At 34.2% G+C, this 24,775-nt stretch overlaps 1 protein-coding gene across 1 annotated transcript in view; it reads left to right on the top strand.

Annotated features, from left to right (window-relative positions):
• The window catches only part of pi4kaa (phosphatidylinositol 4-kinase, catalytic, alpha a), a 36,877-nt gene extending 13,831 nt beyond the window's left edge, over positions 1–23,046 (top strand). The window contains 35 exon segments of the mRNA XM_058789337.1: positions 739–872; positions 948–1,030; positions 1,583–1,653; positions 1,752–1,876; positions 2,049–2,130; positions 2,257–2,340; positions 2,884–2,973; positions 3,062–3,181; positions 3,846–3,938; positions 4,027–4,183; positions 4,368–4,495; positions 5,408–5,566; positions 5,872–6,023; positions 7,524–7,631; positions 7,898–7,936; positions 7,938–8,023; positions 9,553–9,711; positions 10,886–10,965; positions 11,048–11,247; positions 12,102–12,192; positions 12,277–12,444; positions 13,649–13,702; positions 13,819–13,939; positions 14,674–14,803; positions 15,794–15,864; positions 16,004–16,076; positions 16,183–16,253; positions 16,357–16,466; positions 16,971–17,075; positions 17,164–17,289; positions 17,394–17,514; positions 18,730–18,889; positions 19,544–19,633; positions 19,994–20,077; positions 20,166–23,046. Of these exon segments, the coding sequence (XP_058645320.1) occupies positions 739–872; positions 948–1,030; positions 1,583–1,653; positions 1,752–1,876; positions 2,049–2,130; positions 2,257–2,340; positions 2,884–2,973; positions 3,062–3,181; positions 3,846–3,938; positions 4,027–4,183; positions 4,368–4,495; positions 5,408–5,566; positions 5,872–6,023; positions 7,524–7,631; positions 7,898–7,936; positions 7,938–8,023; positions 9,553–9,711; positions 10,886–10,965; positions 11,048–11,247; positions 12,102–12,192; positions 12,277–12,444; positions 13,649–13,702; positions 13,819–13,939; positions 14,674–14,803; positions 15,794–15,864; positions 16,004–16,076; positions 16,183–16,253; positions 16,357–16,466; positions 16,971–17,075; positions 17,164–17,289; positions 17,394–17,514; positions 18,730–18,889; positions 19,544–19,633; positions 19,994–20,077; positions 20,166–20,217 (3,777 nt within the window). The 3' untranslated portion in view covers positions 20,218–23,046.
• The last annotated feature ends 1,729 nt before the right edge of the window (positions 23,047–24,775 follow it).

Raw genomic sequence — 24,775 nt, 5'->3', positions numbered from 1 at the left:
GTAAGGAGTCTGGAAGCTATTAGCATGCTACTAAATGACATGGCATGGCTCAACTCAGCTTATAGGCATGAGAAATATATCTACAGAAAGCTTGAAATGTCTACTTTAAAATTAACCAATTCAAAGATAAAACAAATACTCTCTGATTATGTAATCGATATAAAAGGTGCATTTCTCTCTGTACTTTATCCACTGTACTGCAGAGATGACAAATCAGCGTCCACTTCATCTTTGCAGCCGACACTGACTTAGAAACCACTAGTTTATTAATTAATATTTAAAATATCTTCTTGCTATTTTTCCCAACACATAGTCATTACTTTTGTGGTGCTTTTTGGCTTTATGTATGTGCTTGAGCTCAAAATAGGCTATATATTAAAGGTTCATTATGGTTCAGTTCCCCAACCCCGGTGTATATTTAGTTACTTTAATTAATTAAATATAAACGTTTAGTCAACTAGAAAAATCTTTATTTGGGGGCAGCCCTAGTTAAAATTTCTCAGTTGTGAGAAATCTGAGCGTTTATATGAGGAAATCTTCAGAATTGCGAGGAAAAAAGTCACAGATACCTTTTTTAATGTATTTTTTGTATGATATCCAACTCAATTCAGTTCAAATTGTGTTCTCATCTGATATTGTGAGTGCAGGCAAATACATAGTTATTGAATATGAACTGTCTTGTCCTGAAATGGTCTCACAGTTTCACCCTGTAAACTGAACTGTATGTTGCGTTTCTAGGCTGAGCTGAATGATTTGAGAGGCACTATCATTAACCTGCTGGATCCTCCGCCGGAGGTCGCTGCGCTCATCAATAAGCTGGACTTTGCCATGTCCACCTACCTGCTGTCCGTTTACCGACTGGAATACATGAGGTACGTGAGTAAATGCCGGTCTGTTTTAGACTGGTGTATTTCTTTGCTTGAACATGACCGCTTGTGTCTTCTCAGGGTGTTACGCTCACTGGATTCTGATCGGTTTCAAGTGATGTTTCGATATTTTGAGGACCGAGCGATCCAGAAGGACAAATCAGGTGGGCTAGAACGTTCATCTGTTTCTGGATGATTTAAGACAACTTGTGATCCATGACATTGTTTTCTCAAAATGAGTTGTTTTCTCCTTTTCACTAGCACTTAAACCAAACATTACAGATATGTTGTATTTATATTTATATTCTGAAGCGTAGCTTAACCGTAATATTATTCCTAAAAACATGGTGAAAATGTGTTTTTTCTGCTTATTACAGTATTTTACGATTCATGGAGTGATAAAAATGAAATCCAAGATGGCAACAAAATGAAACAAGAGTTATAAACCTAGCTTTATCCAATGTTCTGATTTGTTTTGGAAATGTATGCAAATCAGTTAAATAATTTTTAATTTGCACATTTAAACATAACATTTCAGAAAACGTGCAATACAAAATTGAAATTCTTAATGTGCTGTGATTAATCACTTGGTTAAAGTTTGATGATATCTAACCCCATTCACCTATAGGGTCTTGTCTTAAGATTCAAGTTTAGCAAATGTATAATCAATAGATGATTATTTGACAGCTTTGCTGTGATTGTGTTCCTCGTCTCAGGAATGATGCAGTGTGTCATTGCGGTGGGTGACAAGGTCTTTGATGTATTTCTTCAGATGATGGCTGACAAGGTAAATGAAAAATCATGTGAACGTCTTTATAACCTCATCCTAACTGAGGATGTGGACCATTGTCGTTGTCCTCTAATATTACATATCTTTTTTCCTAGGACAAGACCAAAGCCCATGAGGAGGAGTTAGAAAATCATGCTCAGTTCCTGTTGGTCAACTTCAACCATATTCACAAGAGAATCCGCAGAGTGGCTGACAAATATCTGTCAGGACTCGCTGAGACGTGGGTCCTTCTCCATTACGATTACAAGAAATGATGTCAGACTATACTAAACTCATGTTTGTGTGTGGGTTAGCTAACTATCAGTTACCTCACAAACAGTAGAAAAGTCTATTAGGTTGATTTCTTCTTCTTGAATGTTCAATGCAACCGTGTCTCTTTGTTTTTCGTCTAGTTTTCCACACTTGTTGTGGAGCGGTCGTGTCCTGAGGACCATGCTGGATATATTACAGACCCTGTCTCTTTCTCTCAGTGCTGTAAGTGCTTCTTCCTTTGCTCAGATCAAGTTAATATGCGTTTCCTCATATGGAGATGTTCAGGGTTTTGTTACTGGAGATGTTTATGACACATTATTGATTTTAAAATCTTAAAATGTTCTTCAGGACATCCACAAAGACCAGCCGTATTATGACATACCGGACACCCCGTATCGCATCACAGTGCCGGATACATACGAGGCCAGAGAGGTACATTTACTTTACTTATTCATTTTTTCCCCACTTACTAAAATCACTGGAATTGTATGTACTTGCAACAATTTTTATTTATATATTATATTTTACATGAAATATTTTTATTTATATTTTACTGTTACATATTTATAAATTAGTATTACATATAATTATTTTATATATATATATATATATATATATATATATATATATATATATATATATATGTGTGTGTGTGTGTTATATAAATATTTGTTATACAAATTTATATATAAGTATATATTTATATTATGCATAAATTTATATTAAATATAATTGATGTTAATATTTTCATTAAAAAATATATATAATTTCTATACAATTTTTATGTTTATATGTATTACACATAATCAAAACAACATATGTGTGTGTATGTATACATACAGTATATATGGAATATAAAACTGGAATATAAAATGAGTAAAAAAAGCATGGATATGAATTTAGCTTCCTATTAAAAAAAACAGAGTATTGCATATGTGTTAAGGATATGTTTGGGATTTCATATGTTATGTGTAGAGCATAGTGAAAGACTTCGCTGCCCGCTGTGGAGAAATCTTAAAAGAGGCCATGAAATGGGCACCATCGGTCACCAAATCTCACCTACAGGTTTGGCCTCCCATGAAAAGCAATAGATATTTAACTTCACTATTATCCTCTGCAATGATTTTCAACATCATCAATGTATTTTCCACAGGAATACCTGAATAAGCATCAGAACTGGGTGTCGGGTCTGTCTCAGCACACAGGTCTGGCTATGGCCACTGAGAGCATCCTGCACTTTGCAGGATACAACCGTCAGAGCACCAGTCTGGGTGTAAGATGACCAGCTTCTGTTGAGCTTTAGTTCATGCTGAAGGGACATATTGACTAGTTTCTTAGTGATAATAAGCAATCAGGAAATTTTATGAAAAGTGTGTTCTCTGTCATTTCAGACCAGTGTTATTTTAGTATTTTTGAGATACAATTATAGTTTTATTAATATTTTGAACTACAATTTCTTTTTATGTCTTTCCGTTTTCATTTTCATTTTGGTTAAAATTTTATACATTTTGTTTTGGGTTTTTTCATTCTTTTTTTTCTATATGTCTATATAGTTTATATTGTTTTTATACATTTTTATTTCAGTTTTAGCTGTATTTTAGTATATCTAATTAAACTAAATGAAAATGAGAAAATTTGTCTTGGCAACTAGCTTAAATAAAATACTATTTAAAATATCTTTTTTTTTTTTTTTTTTGTAGTATTTTATTTTATTAGGTCATAGTTTATTTGCAACTAGCTGAAATAAATTCAGTTTAGTTTTCATAATATTTAATTTTATTTAATTTATTGTTTATTTGCAACTAGCTAAAATAAAAATTGTAATTAAAAAAAATATATTTATTTTATTCTATTTTGGAGTTAACTTTTTTTTTATTTTTAACTTGACGTTTTTTTTATGGTTTTAGTTTTCTTTAATAATAATATCCCCATTTCAGACCACTCAGCTCACAGAGAGACCGGCATGTGTGAAGAAAGACTACTCTAACTTCATGGCCTCCCTCAACCTGAGAAACCGCTATGCTGGAGAGGTAATGCTGAATAATAAAGCAGAGGCTGCTGCTGGGTATTTTATGAAAGAAGCTCAGAGTCTTAATTCCTCACGTGTCTCGTATGCAGGTGGCAGGGATGATCCATTTCTCTGAGGCCACTCGGAGCACGTCGGATCTGAATAAGCTGATGATTCGGCAGATGAATGAAGCTCTGGACGGAGGCCAGCCGGAAGCTTTCACTGAAGTCATGTTCAAAATGGCGGCACTGCTGATCAGCTCCAAAGGCATGTTACTACATTAGCCAACAGTAGATGTTCATGCCTTTAAATTGCAATAAAGACAAACTGCATAAAGAAACACTAAAATATACCACAAATCAAGTTGAATTTCACAGTATGTTGTTTTTTTATAGATAACAGGATAAGAAGATCAGTGGAGTTTTGATTTGATGTTGTGTTTATTGTGTAGAATGGGACCCTCAGCTGCTGCATCAGCTGTGCTGGTCTCCATTAAAAATGTTCACTGAGAATGGCATGGAAACGGCTATTGCCTGCTGGGAATGGCTCCTGGCTGCAAGGACAGGCGTTGAAGTCCCGGTAAGATACTCGCATGTATATGTGTAGAGCTGTCATAATACCAATATTTTGTCAATGCATACCAATACCAATAAAATTATATGGCTCTCAAAACTCAAATTAAATGTAAGTATGCTGAAAATAAAATAAAATCTATATATAGCGATATATTCAAACGGCAAGTGAACCCATTATATCTTTCTCTTTGCTACTATACTACATAATGAACATGAATTAACATAAAAAGGTAGGCTATTTTATAAGAGAGACAGCAGTAGCTACAACTTCCTGAAATTTCTCATGTAAAAGCTCATTCAGTGTTTCAAACTGCGGAAAACGTGTAAAGCTTGTAAACGTTGCACCGTGATAATACGTTTACCTCAGAATAACCATTCAGAATAGCCTGTTGTCTACATGATTCAACTCCTCCTATAAAATTGCATGTTACTAATTAAGAAAAACGGGCTGAATGTGTGAAAGACATATCAACAGTTCTAGGATGCATTGAGGAGGAGCCCAAACTACACTCAGTGGCCAAGTGATGCTTATGGTCCATGATATTGGTACAGATTCTGTGTAATGAACAATTCTTTGTGACTGTATATTTCAAGTTGGAAAAGACGTTTAGTTCCCACTTTAACCTTAGTTCCCAGGTCATCTACAAGATGGTTTAAAATGCTGATAAAGTCAAGAAAAGATGAGACATAAACACATGACAGTATGATTGAAATGTTAAAATATAAAAAAAAAAAAAAAGATAATATAATGCCTTTATTCTGTGGCACCTAAAACGTAGGCGCCAAATTATAATTTTTTCTTATAGGAGCCAATGGTTCCTTACTCGATTTTTTTCTGGAGCCCTGTCTTAGCTATGCAGGTTTTCTAGTGCTTTTTGCTAGTTTCCACTGAATTTCTCCTCTGTTCTGGGGTCAGTTCATGCGGGAGATGGCTGGCGCATGGCAGATGACCGTCGAGCTGAAGATGGGGCTGTTCTCCGACGCCCAGGTGGAGGCAGATCCTCTGGCGGCCTCGGAGGAAAGCCAGCCCGTCCCCTGCCCGCCCGACGTCACGCCCCACTACATCTGGATTGAGGTTACTTCCTGTTGCCCTGTTTATCCGTCCAAGCTTATGGGCATTTTCATAACTGTGGATTTACCAGTCCAAAAGCTCCTTATGATACACACCTCAAATAGCGTGAAGACTCCTTGTGAGGAAATCTCACTCTCCTCTATTTTGATGAGAGTCGTTCTTGTGTAATTGTATCGATAAACTTTTTACCTCACATTGCTACAGAAATGCTCTGTTTTAGCAAATGGTTTAGCAAATTTTTTTTCTTTCCAAAATGAGACACATTTTATTTGTTCTAAGTTAGTTATCTTTCTTTTCCTTTTGTCTAGTTTCTGGTCCAGCGTTTTGAGATCGCCAAGTACAGCAGTGCAGATCAGGTGGAGATTTTCGGCAGTCTTCTGCAGAGGTCTCTGTCTCTCAATGTTGGCAGCCCAAAAAGCAGCCTGAACCGCCACGTGGCAGCCATTGGACCACGCTTCAGGTTAGCAAGAAGACTACTTTGTGAAAAATAGTTTATCAAAGTTGTAAATAAAGATTATTGAAGTAAGATTTACTAAGCCTTCCTGCTTAAAAATTCACATTTGATTCAACATAAATGGGTAAACGAAGGAAATTACTTTACCAATCACTAAATCAGTGAAATGCAAGGAAACTGTAAAGAACATGTCCAGGTCATATTTCACCCCAAAATCAGAAGAAAGCGATATAAAAATGATTTTACATAAGAAAAATTAAGATGTATTTTAGGGTAATTTTTGCAGTTTTTTTATTTTTCATGACAATTATGTACATTTTCATACATTTTTTTTTTTTATTGTTTACTTAAATGTGTTACTTGCCATTTGTGAAATTTAGTAGCACTTTCTGAAAATTGATTCAAATGAAATCCTACACCACATTTCTTTTCATTGCAGTTGATTACAGTTTTGTAGTTGACATCAGTGTTATTTTACTATCAATGAGATTTTATATTTATATATAGAGAGAGAAAGAGAGAGTCTTATTTTTATATTTCATTTTAAGTTCAATCTGTTTTCATTTTAAATTTAGTCAAAGTTTTAGTCACTCTATTGTTTTTTTCCCCATTTTTATTGTGGTTTTTTTTATACATCTATGTAGTTTTTCTTAATTTTTAGTTTTTGTTATTTTAGTACATCAAGCCAAATTTTTATTTGGGAACTAGCTGTATAAAATACATTTGTTTATATTGTATTTGATTTCGTTTAATGTTTATTTTATTTATTAATGTTTATTTTATTTTATTAAGTATTTCTTATGGATTTAGTTTTAGTTTTACTTTTAGTTAAAGGGATAGTTCACCAAAAAATGAAAATTCTGTCATTAATTACTCACCCTCATGTCGTTCCAAACCCGTAAGACCTTTCGTTCATCTTTGGAACACAAATGAAGATATTTTTGCTGCATTTCAAGAGCTCTCTGACCCTCCCATAGACGGCAATGATCCTAACACCATCAAGGTGGTTCAACCGTAACTTCGAAGCTACGAGAATACTTTTGGTGTGCAAAGAAAACAAAATGTATGACTTTATTCAACAATTCGTCTCCTCCGCGTCACCCTATAGCGCCATTTTGGAGAGTATCACATACGTAAACAACGAATTGTTGAATAAAGTCGTTAATTTTCTTTTCTTTTCTCACAAAAAGTATTCTCGTAGCTTCGTAAAGTTACAGTTGAACCACTGATGTCACATGGATTATTTTACTGATCTCCTTGCTATGTTTCTGAGCCTTGATCGTGTTAGGACACTTGCTGTCTATGGGAGGGTCAGAGAGCTCTCAGAATTCATCAAAAATATCTTCATTTGTGTTCCGAAGACGAACGAAGTTCTTACCGGTTTGACACGACATGAGGGTGAGTAATTAATGACAGAATTTTCATTTTTGGGTAAACTATCCCTTTAACTATAATAAGCCTGGCACCAAGTAAAAGACCATACAATTTTACCACATCTGCATTCAGGTTGTTGACGCTTGGACTTGCCCTCCTGCATTCTGACGTAGTGACCAACACCACCATCCGCAACGTCCTACGTGAAAAGATTTACTCCACCGCCTTCGATTATTTCAGGTACTGCATAGAAAATGTTTGAGGTTTTGAAATGACAATCAAAGCTTTTTTTTTTTTTTCTTTTTTTTTAATATATGATAAATGTTTATTTTATAGCATTTAATGAAAATGTTGTTTTGGTTAATGATTATAACCCTGATTTGCAGTTGATTTTCAGTTAAAAGACAGAAGTACTTCCAGCAGGTATCTGGCTGCTTGTGTCCTTAGTAAATTAAATGAATCATCATTATTTTAATGTTTGTTTGTTTGTTTGTTTTTTGTCTCAGCGTGGCATCAAAGTTCCCCACCCAGGGAGACAAGCGTCTGCGAGGACATCAGCATCATGATCCGCTTCTACGCCAACATCCTCTCCGATAAGAAGTACCTAGCTGCTAGTCAGCTCGTGCCACCTGGTGAGCTTGGCGCCAATCCCCCTCAAAGCTCCCTATCTGCTGGGATTTTCGGATCGCTTATCGTTTCCAGCACTTCTCCGATATCGATATTAAGTAAGCCTCTCTTGCTACGACTGTGCAACTACAGTGCAGCAGGAGCATGTTTATGCGTTTCAAATTTGCATGGCTGCAAATTTGAAACCTGTACTAAAAATGCACGGCAATCATCCGGACGGCCGAATTTATCAATTTGTCGCCAAGCACAAATTGACAAATGCTCCCGTCCCATCTCTCCCCGCCTGAACCGCCACCACCCTTCTCTATCCATTGTAGAAAACATGATCTCATCAGAACATTAGCACTCTCATGTAAAATGCATGATCATTTCAATATCAGAGAACTAATTGAGACTTCATTCGTTCCTTAAAGCCTCTCCATCGTATGATGTGCTACATCGCCAGACAGCACCACAAATCAGTTGCTTCGCTTGGTGTTTACTCGTCGAATGTATAATTTGCAGGCTTCTTTTCTTCGGATGCTGTGTGTTAATAATTCATTAAAGCTAATGGGAAAGGGAAAGGAGAAAAAGTGCTGGAATGATGGAACAAAATAGTAAAAGGAGAAAGTTGGAAATGGGATAAAAGAAGAGAATTCATTTATAAATTATGAGTGAATCTCACAGAACCAGTCAGGAACATGTCTAGGTCATATTTCACCCCTAAATCAGAAGAAATAAATATGAAAATACATGGTTTTTGTTTTTTGTTTTTTAATAGGGTGAATTAAAAGCTATTTTAGGGCATTTTTTGTGACAATTGAACACATTTTCCCAAAACTATGCATGTATGTATTTAAAAATATTATGCATATATGTATTTAAAAATATTTATGTATTTACATTTCTTTATAAAGAGAGATACAGAGAATTATATATATGTATTTTACATTATTTAAAAGTGCACATTGTTTGCACAAAAATAAATTAATAGTCTCTTAGACTTTTTTTTTTTTTTCAACTAGTTATTCACATTTTCCCACACATATTCAAAAAAATTAATTAAATTAATTTCAGTTAATTACTTTGTGCACTTAATATAAAATACATCATACAAAATCATTTATATTATAATTGTATATTATTGTATTTTACATACATACATACATTATTTATTTATTTCATTCCAGTCATATCAATAGTCTAATAATACCTGGAATAATTACCATTGGAATATTATTACATACAAATCTTATGAGATGCATTAATGAAAGAAAAATGAGAATACTAATAAACTCAAAAGAAAAACAATCGTGATGTATTACAGTAATGAAAATTGGATAAATGTGAAAATATTGTCATAAAGCAATAAAAATCTAAATGATAAAGTGGCTTTATTTTCTTTATGCATATGGCTTTTTTTTGCTTTTTTTTTTTATTTTGGGGTCAGTTATGATCTGCTCACACTCATCATGAGAATCACTGATAGTGTAGATACCAGAGAGGAGAATAAAATTCTGCAAAATCCTTCGCTTATCAAAGTTTCCTCTCGCAGACAACCAGGATCCGTCCCTGAACAGTTTGTCAGTGATGAACGCCGCTGACCCGAGGAACAACATGGACATGACCGTGGGTTCCCGCCAGCAGAGCACTCAGGGCTGGATTAACACCTACCCCCTGTCCAGCGGGATGTCCACCACCTCCAAGAAATCAGGTATCACCCAAACACACAACAGCTCTTTGACCCTGATTCGTTTTAATGGTTTAATCTGTTTAGCCAATGTGCACCTGCTAATGCAGTGATCTCCCTGATTGTTAGCCGAGCGATGAATGCTTTCTGAGCTACTGGAAATGAACTGGTGGCCGTTGTCACTGATTGCTTGTTTTTTGAGCATCTTACACTGAGCATTTTAAAGAGGTATAATAGCACAAGAACACCCAAACGCATCATATGCGAGGAATCCAAAAACCAACCAAATGTAGTGCTTAATGTAAAGCTGTTTTTGCACTTTTGTTCTAGTCTGATCTATGATCAACTGAGATTAAGTACCCTCCATCACCCTGATTAATTCAAAATTTTATATTGATTTATTTATTTAAATATTTTTATTATATATATACAGAGAGAGAGAGATTTATTTATAATAATTTATAATAATAGTTAGAATAATTAAATCCTATAATTCCAATAACTATATTCTTTCAGATTTTGAACTTTTTATTACCAGTAAAAAAACACACAAATAGCAATTTCTACTCAATAAAATATTTTAGTATTAAGTAAAAATTAAGTCAAATTAAGATAATTTTAAGATTTTGGTTGTTCCGTTTATCAGCTAAAAAGGTAATTTTTTGTAGTCACAGCCAGGGTTATTATATTTAATTAAAACTAAAACCATAAACATATTTTTGTTACTTGAAATAAAATGCACGTAAATTGGAACAAAATAAAATATAAAAAACAAGCTTATTTAATTTCAGCTCATTGCTTATATGCATTGCAATTTTTCAAATTTTTATTTAGTTAATGTACTAAACTAAAAAAAAAAAAAAAAATTAAAATGTTTAAAACTGTAATGATATTTAAGGAAAAATAAAAAATTATACAAATGACAAAAACAGTTTTTTGTTTTTTTTTACAAATTGTAATTAAATTCAAAATGAAAATGGAAAAACAAAAGTTAAAAACTATTTCAAAGTATTAATTAAAACTATAATATGATATAAAAATAACACTGTTCACAGTGTAGAACCAGCTCTGCTTGTTAACCAGCTAGAGTAGTTAAAGTATTACATAAGCACCTCTGTAAATGTCTCATCCAGCATATTTGAATGTTTAGTCCTCATGCAGCTGTTACTATGTCTTCTGTTGTTTTCTCTCACTATAGGCATGTCCAAAAAGAGCAACAGAGGCACCCAGTTGCACAAGTACTACATGAAGCGCAGGACGTTACTGTTGGCCTTACTGGTAGGGACGCTTTTTCCCCTGCCTGGTTCCTGTTAAAAAAATACACTCCTGTGTCTTGAGCATCTCTGTTCTTTCTTTGCAGGCCAGTGAGATCGAGCGACTGACCACTTGGTACAACCCGCTATCAACACAGGAGCTGGCCATCGCCACAGAGCAGTCGGTAGAGACCAGCATCTCCAACTGGAGATCCAAATACATAAACCTGAGTGAGAAACAGTGGAAGGACAACGTCAACTTGGCCTGGAGTATCGCTCCGTATCTGGCCATGCAGCTTCCGCCAAGGTACACCAACAATGAGACTAACTCTGTTTCAAACTGTAGTGAGCTGTCCACCCTTTAGTAATTTTTCAGGCATGTATTCTTTTGTGCAAAATGCAGTCCCAGAATCCTCTGTGTCAAGTTAAGGGAAAAAATCTTTTTAACTCCTCTGACTATTTGAGTTGAACTATTTTAGGACTTTTTTTCCAGTAACATTGATGATGCACATTTTCCCCAATCAAACTCTTACTGTGATTTGGAAAGATTATATTATATTATATTATATTTATTTAATATATATATATATATATTATGATTTATATGTTATTTTATTTATTAAATTTTTTATTCAACAGTGCACTGACATTTTTACACAAAGACTTTAAAAAAAATTTCCACTCTATTGAGTTAAAGACATCAATAGCCAAATAAAATCTGGAATCATTATTTGCAATATTATGTTATGAATGCAATGCGTCGAGTTCAGTGAACAAAAAAACTTATTTTAAATGACAGACAATTTGAGTTAAATTATATTATTTTTTATTTTATTTTATAAAATATTTTACTGATATTTTTTCACATAAAGAAATTGTTTAAAAAACAGTTTATCATCTTTTCCACTCTAAGATAAAGACTCCAGTCGTATAAATAAAATCTGGAATGATAATCATAGCAATATTATGCTAAATTGAAACTTTAATTAGATAATCCTGATTAAAAATGGACTATATTATATGTGTGTTTACTAATGCATTTTTGCCTATTAGAGTGCTGCACCAGTTGATTAGAAAAATGAGGTTTCAGTCCAGTTTTGAGGTTTTGGTACAAAGATCATGTTTTGATGACACTGTATGACCTGTTTTCTTGCTTTGTAGGTTCAAAAATGCAGACGCCATTGTTGCTGAAGTGACCCGTCTGGTTCGACTGGATCCTGGTGCTGTCAGCGATGTGCCGGAGGCAGTGAAGGTTAGAGCCGTTTTACCACAACAGGACATTATGTACCACTATGTGCTAAAAATCACTCTCAATGTTGCATGTTTTTCCCAATAGTTCCTGGTGACGTGGCACACCATTGATGCTGATTCTCCAGAGCTGAGCCACATCCTGTGCTGGGCTCCTGCAGATCCTCCCACCGGCCTCTCGTACTTCTCCAGCATGTACCCTCCTCATCCGCTCACAGCTCAGTATGGAGTCAAAGTCCTGCGCTCCTTCCCTCCTGTACGTACCAGCAGGGCGGCGCTACTGTCACTGTCTCTGTCTTTGCCTCTACACCAGCAGTTCTCAACCTTTCTCCCTCCAAGACCCCCATTGCCAAGACATTATTTCACTGCTGCAATGACAAAGCTGTTTGTTTTCAAACGTTTTGTTTTTTTACATTTTCACGTAAACTAGGAGTGACAATTCAAATTAATTTATATAAATATTTAAAATTACATTTATTGTGAAAATAGTTAATAAAAATAGCTTAATAAATTATTCAAATAATTAAATTCCATAAAAAGTTTCAATAACTAAATGTTTGTAAGGGTTTACACTTTTTATTACAAGTGAATTTACTTGACTTTTCAAGTCATTTGTGATTACAGATTACAGGTCTAGAAATCACACTTTTAAAATTGCAATTTTTACCCAATAAAATATTTTAGTTTGAAATAACTAGAAAAAAATACTTGACTTTCCCATGACTTCTCCAGGTCTATAAATTACATTTTTCAAATAAATAAAATATTTTAGAGCTGATGGAAATAGAAAAGAAAAAAAATAATTATAAACATTTCCTTAACTTTTTAATATTTTAAATATTAATTCTTATGATTTTTCCAGGTCTAGGAATCACACATTTCAAAAAGCAATTTTTACCCAATAAAATATTTTTGAACTTGAATTTTTAATATTTTTAAAAACATTTTTAATATTAATTTCCATGACTTTTCTAGGTGTAGAAATCATGCTTTTCAAATGGAAATTTCTACTGTAATGAAATACAATAGAGCTTGATATAACTAGAAAAAAATATATATTCGTAAAATGTTTCATTGACATTTTCATATTTTTAATATCAATTCCCATGACTTTTCCACATCGAGAAATCATGCTTTTAAAATGTCCTGCTTCATGGTTCAGCTGAGCAATTAACTTGCTGTCAATCAATATCAGATATTTGTCAGCATTTAGCTACAGTTTCCACTGACGTAATTAGACTTTCACAATTTTGATCATGGAAAAAAAAATGACACTCGTATCGTTTTAAACCCGTATGGCTTTCTTTCTTCTATGGAACACAAAGGGAGGTGTTTTGAAAGGTGTTTATGATTGAAACTCCACAAATGTGTTATAACAGTTATCCTCATCTTGCTTTATTCCTCGTGTGTAATTATGTCCATTATGTTTCTGTGATTCCTGACTTGCGTTTCTTTTACAGGATGCCATTTTGTTTTACATTCCTCAAATCGTTCAAGCACTGCGGTATGACAAGGTGAGGAAGAGTGAACTGTGACCTTTCCTGAACCCTTTTTCTTAACACAACAGTGGTTTCATCTGACTCACACAGCCCTGGGCTGGTATTAACGTCTTTGCTGGCATTTTTGACAGATGGGTTACGTGCGTGAGTACATCCTGTGGGCCGCACAGAAGTCCCAGCTCCTCGCTCATCAGTTCATATGGAACATGAAGACCAACATCTATCTGGACGAGGAGGGCCATCAGAAAGATCGTACGTAACCGGCTGCAGAGTTCAGTCTGAATGCGTCCAGTTACTCGCTGTAGTTAAAAACAGTATTTCGCAACACTTCAGCATGTTGTTCTTATTAAGTGAGGGTCATTTTAAAGAATTTTTTACCCAAGCAAAGTCTCTGAGAACCTGGCACAGTTCACTTTTGGAAACTCCAGGAAGGTTGCAGTTCTGGAAAATGATGGTGCTGGAGACTAAATGGTTCCTGATGGTTTCTCACCTAATTCTTCACATTAATTCTTAATTCTTTTGCAGTTAACGGTTTCTTCTCCACCTGTTTTTTCTGACCGTGCTGACCCAATGAGCATTTCGCTGCCCAATGGTCATGCCTTAACTTTGCTAATTCTATTATTGCATTAGCATTGCATTTTAATAATTTTTTTTACTTTTATTCTTGAGTTCAATCTCTTTTTTGGCTCATTTTTTATCTGTAAAAGAAAACCTGCCTAATAATTCTGCACACCTGAAATAAGGAGTTTTTTACTTTTTCAGCCTTCATGGACAATTATATATCACTTAGAAATGATTAAATACAAAATCAGTAGTAGTTATTAAGATTGATGTGGTTTGGAATTGGTAAAATGTTCTTGGAAAAAAAATATGACCAGAATATCAACTTGCCTAATAATTCTGCACACACTGTAGAATGATATTAGATGTTATTGCGTGGGATGTCAAGAGTGTTTATGGAGTGCTGGGTTTGTGTTGTGCTTCAGCGGACATCGGTGAGCTTCTGGAGCAGATGGTGGAGGATATCACACACTCTCTGTCAGGCCCCGCTAAAGACTTCTACCAGCGCGAGTTTGACTTCTTCAACAAGATCACCAACGTCTCCGCCATTATCAAGTATGTCCAGTGATATTTCTACTACATATGAGCTCTCTTCCAAACACTAGCGAACTGCCTCTACATTGACTGCTTGCAAAGGCAGTTGCTTTCATAGGTAACGTCCTAACTGAAATTGAACTACATAAAGGAGCTATTAGAAATCATTTTTTAAATATATAATTTCCTTCAACTCCATCTGCCATTATTTATTTACTGATTTTGCAGTGCATTCTGGGATTGTGTTATACCTCAAGGATGCATCTTAAAATATAAATTTGATTAAAATAGGTTTTGTAGTTAATGAAAAGCTAGTAATTAATTGAATAATAAATGTCAAAATAAACTCACTTTAAATTCTGAAATAAAAATTTCAAATAAAACATGACTTGTCATAACTTTCCAGGCATTTGTGATTTGCAAGTTTTTAATTTTTTGCTCACAAATAGCAATTTCTATCTAATATAACTAGAGCTTGACATAACTACAAAAAAAGCAGCTTTTACATATGAAGTGTGCTTTTAATGCCTAAAATCATCACCCGTCTCTAAACAAATTTAATTTAAAAATTAATTTAAAACGTTTTAGTTTAAAATTTTATTTAAAAATGATTTAATTAAGGGTTAATTATTTAATAAAGGGTGAATCTCATGAAACCTGTTGAGTCCAGGTCATGTTTTGCCACAAAATTAAGAGGAATGAATTAGAAATTACATGTTTGCAAAGAAAATTATGAAGAAGATGTTTTGCATTGTGTTTAATTGTTGTGAAAATAATGCCACATTTCCCCAAAAGTTGAGCACTGTATGACAAAAAATGATTCTCATTACTATAAGGTGAACAAAACAAAATTTACACAGTATTAGTTAAATTATTTGGTTGTATTTTGTAGGTATTATTATGACTAGATAAAATAAGGAAGAGAAGCTTCATTTACTTTACATAAAATATATTTTGAATGTACTGTAAGTCAAGTGAACAGAAATGAAAGCATGCCATTCTTGTTTTCAGGCCTGTTCCTAAAGGAGACGAGAGGAAGAGAGCGTGTCTGAAGGCGCTGTCAGAAATCAAAGTTCAGCCAGGTTAGCAATCGTCAATTTAAGATAAATCTGAATAATTATTTGTGATAAAAGTAACTGAGCTCTAAAAATATTTCTTGGGTATTTTTTTATTTTTTTTTATTTTTTTATCTGCGTATGACTTTTCTAACACTGTAATCAGGATGCTATTTGCCAAGCAATCCAGAAGCTATCGTCCTCGATATCGACTACAAGTCAGGAACACCCATGCAGAGGTATCACCAAACATCACGACTCACCAGAAACCTGTTCACATCAGTTTAATCAGTTTACATTTCACATGTGATTTATGAGCTCATTAACATTAGCCTGATTTTACAGCGCTGCCAAAGCACCTTATCTGGCGAAATTCAAAGTGAAGAGGTGTGGAGTTAGCGAGCTTGAAAAAGAGGGTAAGTCGCACATGACCTTTCATACACTATCAACTTGCAGCGGTTCCAGTATACATGCAGTTTCTGTATGACTATAAGCGGCCCATTGTCTGTGTGTCTGCAGGTCTGCGCTGTCTGTCAGACTCTCAGGATGAAGGTGATGAGAATTCAGAGGTGGCTCAAAAGATCTGCTGGCAGGCGGCCATCTTTAAAGTGGGCGATGATTGCAGACAGGTCAGTATCATGGGAAATTTACTTAATGTAAATGAGGGAATCTCATGAAATCTCTAAAGTCTGTCTCGTGCTTCACTGCAAAATTAGAGAAAGAAATAAGAAATTATATATATTTCACTCCAAAAAAAAAAGAAATAATTTTTAGAACATTTGTACATCATATTAAATCAATTTTGGTTAAAATGTGGTTAATAATTCGATTAAATTTAAATATAATCATAATTAGCATTTTGTAAGGAAATGTTTATAATTATTTTGTACATCAGATATGTTAATAATTATATTATATTATATTTTTTCAGTGTAAAATAATACATCTGAAACATTACAGTAATGCATATTACATTACAGTAGTGTATACTTAGCACTGTAATTTAGTTAAAAGCCTTTTTTTTTTTCTTTTTTTTTTTGTATTTTGAATTTGGGGTGAAATTTGATCTTGATGTGTTTTGAGTTAATATTCATCATTAAATGGATTTATAAATTTTGTTTCTCTGGTATCAGGACATGCTCGCCCTCCAGATCATCGGTCTCTTCAAGAACATCTTTCAGCTGGTGGGTTTGGACCTGTTTGTGTTCCCGTACCGGGTGGTGGCCACAGCTCCTGGAGTGAGTGTCATTTTAGCTTCCTGTCAGATGTCATGCTCCTGACCTGCTGAAGTTCTGCTTACCTGGATTTCCTGTTTGGTTCTTTCAGTGTGGCGTGATTGAATGTATTCCGGACTGTAAGTCCCGCGATCAGCTCGGCCGGCAGACTGATATTGGTATGTACGAATACTTCAGGAACCAGTACGGGGACGAGTCCACACTGGCCTTCCAGAAGGTGACAGACACGTGCTTCAGATATTTTTGCTTTTTGCACAGAAAGCTGATATGTCTGATCATTTATTTCTTAAGCATCTTGTGTAATTTCTCTCTCTCTCTAAGGCTCGTTATAACTTCATCCGCAGTATGGCCGCATACAGTCTTCTGCTCTTCCTGTTACAAATCAAAGACCGACACAACGGCAACATCATGCTGGACAGCAAAGGCCATCTCATCCACATCGGTCAGTCGGGTTAAACCAAACTAGCTTAACTTAAAGATGCCGCATTCTTTGGTAGCATTTTATTTTTCCCTCAAAATCCACTCATAGTCATGGTTTCTGGCGCCATGATTTAGATTATTTGACTATTTTCCTCCCTTTTTTTCTTACCATTTTATTGGTATAGCCATTTTTGCTACTGTACATTTAAGAAATGAAAATGTCCTCTTTGTTTCTTTTTAAATAATCCTTTTTAGGTCTAATTCATTTCAATTTTAGTTTTAGTTCAGTTTTAGCTTTTATTTATAAAATTTTTTGCTTCATCCTAAACTTATTTCAGTTAGTTGCCAAGGCAACATTTAAAATTTGTATTTGGTGTAAGTTTTGGGAAGGAAAGGAAAGGACAGGACAGGACAGGACAGGACGTGTGGCCAAGTATGGTGACCCATACTCAGAGTTTGTGCTCTGCATTTAACCCATCCAAGTGCACATGCAGCAATGAGTAATGAACAAACACACACCCGGAGCAGTGGGCAGCAGTTGGGGGTTCGGTGCTTGCTCAAGGGTCTCACCTCAGTCATGGTATTGAGGGTGGAGAGAGCACTGGACATTCACTCCCCCCACCTACAGTTCCTGCTGGACCTGAGACTCGAACCCGCGACCTTTTGGGTTACAAGTCCGACTCTATCCATTAGGCCACGACTTCCCCATTTTCAACTAATATTTATATTTTTATATTTTATTTCTGTAATATCCTCTAGTACGCAATTCAGTTTTGCAATAACTCAAATTAAACTTAAACTAAGTAATTTTTTTAATTAAGTAAATGTTATATGAACTTAAATTTTAATAAATTACATTTAATTATAAATGTAAAATTTAAATAATAAAATTTAAGTTTTTTTTTTAAATGTGGAATGATTGTAAAAAAAAAAAAAAAAAATTGTGTTAATCTTTTTTGTTTTTGTCCACTACGTATTAATGTTTTTAACGGTATATCTATAGTACATCAAACAAGGAAAATTTTAATCTTATAACCCATTAATTATTCCATTCTTGCAATGAAAACTCAAGTTAAACTTAATAAATAAATAGATACATTATTTAATTAATTATTAAATAAATAATAAATAAATAAACTTAAATTTTATTTCTTTTTTGATTACATTTGAAAACTTTTAAAAAAGGATGAATTAAATGACTGTGGGTTTGTGTTTTCCGTATTTTTGTGTCTTCTAGACTTCGGCTTCATGTTTGAGAGTTCTCCGGGGGGTAATCTGGGCTGGGAGCCTGACATCAAGCTGACCGACGAGATGGTGATGATCATGGGCGGCAAGATGGAGGCCACTCCCTTTAAATGGTTCATGGAGATGTGTGTGCGCGGATACCTGGCAGTAAGGTGAGACGGCCGCTCTTCAATATTTCAGCATCCTCAGAGATGATGGATTAGGTCAGACGTGTGGACACAGGAGGCTGTCTGGGAAGGATTTGGGAGGATTTTGATTGCCCTCTGTGTGCGGATTCTGTCCCCTGCTAACCACCCCAATATTTTAAGACTGAATAGGGTGTCCTTTGCAGGGGATATTATTGTTAAATAAAACTGAAACCATAAAACATTTTCATTGCTTGAAATAATATAAACATTTAATGGAAATAAAATAAAATATGAAGAAAAGCTTTAAATTATTTTATTTCATTTCATAACATTTCTCATTTTCATTTAGTTGAACCAAAACTGAATTTGAAAAAAACAGTATTAAACATATATGTAAAAAACTAATAAAAAGACAAGAACAACTAAATTAAAATAATTATAAATTATAATTTATGATTTAAAAATATAAATAATATTATATAATATAAAATATTTCATTTTAATTAAAAAAAAATTTAAGCTAATTCAAAATATTGATAAAAATTATAATAGCATCTCATTGATACTGTAATAACACTGGTTTTCTGTCACTAGCTGGTTAGAATTAGATTTTAAGTTTCATGTCTGTTTTTGCGCTTTATAAAACCCTTTTATGTGTGTTTTATGTATTTATTTCAGGCCATACATGGATGCTGTCGTCTCACTGGTGACGTTGATGCTCGACACGGGGCTGCCGTGCTTCAGAGGACAGACGATCAAACTCCTGAAGTGTGTTGCTGAATATTAAGTCATAATCTGTGATCTGTCGTTTCTTCCTCTTAAACATTGACCGCTGTACATCAGTGTTATTTTTGTATTATTTGTATTGTATTATATTTTTATTAATATTTTGAATTAACTTTTATTTTTACATTTTTAGTTTTCAATTACATTTTTTTTTTACTAATTTTGTAATGTGCTTTTGCCATTTTCATTTATTTATTTATTTATTTATTTTAATATTACTGTTTAGGATAAATTTATTTTCAGAATTTTTTTCTAATATTTATATTGTATTGTATTTCAGTAATGAACAAAAACGTTTTTGATAGTTTTACGATAATAACCCTGCTGTATTGTGTTCGGCAGGCAAAGGTTCAACCCCAACATGAGTGAGAAGGAAGCTGCGGCCTTCATGATTAAAGTCATCGAGCGTTGCTTCCTCAGCAGCAGGTAACAAACATCACCTTGTCACGTAATATTCAAAGAAAGGGTTTTATTGTGACCGTTAATGGTGAAACTCTGTGTTTCTCTGATACAGGAGCAAAACCTACGACATACTGCAGTTCTACCAGAACCAGATCCCATACTGAGACCGGACTGACTTCTCTTCACCGGCCTCCGCTTGAGATCAGTAGTCATTATCAGTCTATTACAATCCTTTATGACGAGCACTTTATAGATCAGAATAAATCCCCTGCTCTGATTGGCCCCGATGGCGGCCTCCAGGCGTGTCACTTCCTGTCCAGCTGCCTCGGGGCCTCTCTAGTGATCCGCTGTACTCCAAAAGCTGCATGTTTGTCCTCTAGTCTCCCTTTAAGGCATCTGCCATGATGGTTCGTGTGAGAATTTTGACATTCCATGCGTAGAAATACATCCTTTAACTCTACTTGAATCTCTGGGTTTAGTCGCGTCACCCAGGAAGCCATTTCTAAGACTATGGCACAGATTGCACTGTAGATTACGTGCCGTCAGCAAATGACCTGTGTTATGCAATACATCAGTGTTTGTACGTTGTATCTCGTCTGTATGTCATGTTCGGCACTGAATGGGTGAATCTCACAAAAGCTGTCAAGTATGAGAATTATAGTTTTGCAAGAAAATTGTCTATTTTTAGGATGATTCAATATTTTGTGCATAGCACATTTTTAAACATGATTTCTTGTTATTTTAAGCTTAAATGTCACTAAATATTTATACATTACGTTGGTATTTATTGTTCTGCCTTTATTTAGTTGATTTAAATAAAGAAGAATTACAGCATTTTGTTTACTATAATACAACAAAAATGATTGTATAGCAAAGAAATAGTATCTGAATGCATTACGGTAAAACAGCTTGCTTGGCTAGAATAATATCAATAATACAGATAAAAAATAATGCAAAATGCAACATTCCTTAAAATAGGCTTCTTTTTTTTTTTTTGTGCATTGTGACATTGTGCATAGCACATTTTTAAACAAAATTTCACATTAATATAATGCAAAATATCACTAATTAACATTTATACATCATGGTGGTATTTGTTGCACTGCCTTTAATTTTTGTTTATTTTAATGAAGAAAATGAATGTGAAAAAATAGTACAATGTCTGAATGCATTACAGTACTGAGAAATAATGCAAAATATCTTCATGCTTCTCATAATGTTTACTTTTTTTCTTGCACTGTGACATTGTGCATAGCACATTTTTAATGCAACTTCTCATTAATGTAATGCAAAAATGTCAATTTTATACATGGTGGTATATGTTGTACTGCCTTTAATTTGTGTTAATTAAAAAAATATATATAATAATTTTTTACTATAATATAACCAAAAATGAGAATTGTGGGGGAAAATGCATGCTTGGCACAAATAATGCAAATAACATACTGCAAAATATCTCAATGCTTATGAAAATAGGAAAAAAACATTTTTGCCTTGTGCACATTGTTCATTTTGCTATACGTAATACAACAAAAATGACTGTATTACACAAAATGATGAGAATTACAAAAAAACGAGTGCATTACGATAATGAGAATTGTGCAAATAATAATCCAAAATATCTGAATGCTCCTGAAAATAGGCTTTTATTTTCTTTATTTAAAATATAATTTTGATTTTAGGGTGAAACATGAGCTGAATGTGTTTTTGTGAGATTCACTCAGATGTCGTTTGTGTTTTACTCCTAACAGGGATCTTCAACCCAAAAAGAAAATATAGTTTACTGACTTAAAGGAATATCTGGTGTCATTTTGCATGTGTTTATAAAACACTGAAGATGTAATTTCATAGTGCACAAAAAATATGGAACTGCGAGTATTACCTTCACTAGAAAGATTTGCTGTAGAGTTGCTGTTCCTCATATGCTGTCGTAGTTTTACTCGCTATCAGTGAATAGATTTCAAATCATCTCTACACATTACAGACAAAAGCTTTAGTCTTACGAATCATTTTCCTCAAAGATAAGAGATTATTTGAGCTGTATAGCAACAATAGATTATAGAAGCTATAGTTCATTTGTGTGTATATATATATGTGCGTCGGATATTTGTGACAATATGGCAGATGTTGAAGTTGTATCTGTTTAATTAGTGTTTTAATTGATTTGCATCATCACTGACAATCAAGTCGCTTGTTGTGTTCTGTGTGTGAATCCATTGACATTGATTGTTTGTTGGTGTAAACCACGTCATCGTGTGCAGGGAACGTTTCTTAACCTCATCACAAGCCGTCACCGATGATATACGCCTTTGTCCACATTTGCACTTTTAACATTTCATTGCTGTCAGTGTAATCAATCAAATGTATTTGTGAACAGAAATGGACCTGAAAGCATCTATTAAAATGTAAACACTTGGACGAAACTGTGCTGCTTCTAGTCTTTGAGAGTAATCTGCGACGATTGCGTTCCATTATTCATCGTAGAACCCGATCCTGTGTGTGTTTTACCTAGAGGACGCGTTAGATGCTCTATTAATATTTAATTGCTTGATGTAGCCGGCGGTGGCAGATCAGATCTGCTGAGCTAATGCTGGAGCGGGAGACCATCGCATTAATGCAGCTTCCGCATTAAACGCTTCTAAACTCTCGGATGAGCCTCGTTTGAACACTGTAAAAGAAAGCAACACTCCACAGGAGTCTGTGTGTTAGTTTTACAAGTAAAGCAGATTAGTAATATGATAAAAGACACAATCAACTTCTGCCAAGAGCTTCAAACGAGGCTTTAGAGTTCAAATGAGTTTTATGATGGCCAATTGCACATCAGTTGAAGTAATTAATAATAATTTCCTAGAAAGCAGTACGGTAGTTTACAGTTAGGATAACGAACTATATTTCATGGTTGGAACAGTTGATGTAATTAATGAATTAGTTAATGAACATTGGTAGTTTTATTATATTGTTTTTATAATGCACCGCAGTGATATTTTAGAATCATTGATAGACACAATTATAGTTTTTTGTTAATTAATTTATTTTTTAGAGGTTTTCATTTGAATTTTAGTAAAAATATTAGTCCAAAGAATTCTCTTTAAATATGTGTATATCATTTTGAGATTATTTTTAAGGTTTAGTTTAGTTTTAGGAATTATATATTCACAATAATAAATCTGGTACTTTGGCAACAGCATTAAATCAATGAATGTTGTGCAGTACAGTGTTTTGTTTTTTGTTTTTTTTGGAAGATTACTAAAACTTAATGTTATTTTTTTAAGTTAACATTAAAATTAAATGACTTCGAAAATACTGTTCTTTAAAAAAACAACAAAAAAAACAATTACACAATCCATTGGCTTCCAAGGTGTACTGCCTCTAAATATACAATATATATATATACAGTCTTGTTAACAGATAGTAAACTAACACAATGGTGCTGTTTTTTTAATCTTATTAATGTAAAATATGTAAAGCTTGTGAAAATTGGGACCTGTGATATTTTTTTAGGATTGATTAATTGATTAAACCCTAATGATTAATAAAAAGTTAAAGAGAACAGCATTTATTTAAAAAAATAAATGTTGTATTACAATATACAATGCTATTCAAAAGTTTGGGGTCAGTAAATTTTTTTTTAAAGAAATTAATACTTTTATTCAGGAGGGATGTGTTAAATGAATAAAAAGTCATAGTGCATCATAGTAGACTTATATTGTTAGAAAAGATTTATATTTTGAACAAATGCTGCTCTTTTTGTATTCATCAAAGAAAAAAGTATCACGTTCCAAAAAACAATATGAAGCAGCACAACCGTTTCAACACTCATAAATCAGCATATGATCAGCAGTCTTGATGAGCAGAATAGACTCCCTTAAAAAACATTAAAAACCGGCAGTGTGTATATTTATATATATATATATCAAAAATAGAGTAGTATATTTATTATAGATTTCAATTTTGTGAGTTAAATTCTCTGATTTTAGAGGTGTATAATATATATTTAAATATGAATTGAATTCTTTAGTGTGGTGTGTTACTGTGCTAGTGTTTTGTAAGTTCAGAGGGAGAGATCTGAGCTCAGACTGGTTTGTAAGAGAGCTGTAGCTCAAGAGCTCCTCACTGTCTCCAGGAATTCCACTTCCACATCCATACATTAGTCGGAATACCGGATCGCCATGGCAACGGCTCCCCGAGCGCTGCGGGTGGGGGAGGTGGAGGTGGAGGGTGGGATTGGGCTGCAATAAAAAGGTGTTGCCACTGATTTCTCAAACATGCCCATTTATTCTTCACAGAGCAATTTGAGACGTTCAGCCCCTCCCTGAGCCGTGATCTGGCCGGAGGCGGTCTGTTGCATGCGTTTCATTGCAGGTTTAGTGCAGAGACACAGAGGATTCACCAGCTCCGCACCTGCAACCGCATCACCTGCAGCTGCAGCACTGCTTCAGATTGCTACTCTCGTTTTTAATGAGCTTACAGATTATGGGCTTTAATGTGTAGCTGGTCGTCATGACAACGTGCCAAGAGTACTTTACACTTACACATTGATCCTGAGGTGCCAAACACTTACTGACTATAACCATATCCTGAAATAGAGATGGGACGTCTCCTAGCCTCAGATTCACTTGGGTCATGAAGAACCTGTGAATATCAGGCAATTTCAATTGTGATTTCAAAATTCATATAGAACTTTTATAGTTATGGTACACTCTTAAAAATCTAAAATATATA

The sequence above is a fragment of the Onychostoma macrolepis genome, chromosome 10 (assembly GCF_012432095.1).
Source record: "Onychostoma macrolepis isolate SWU-2019 chromosome 10, ASM1243209v1, whole genome shotgun sequence".
Taxonomy (NCBI): Eukaryota; Metazoa; Chordata; class Actinopteri; order Cypriniformes; family Cyprinidae; genus Onychostoma; species Onychostoma macrolepis.
Note: the sequence above shows the minus strand (reverse complement) of the source record. Positions and strands in the feature narration are given on the sequence as shown.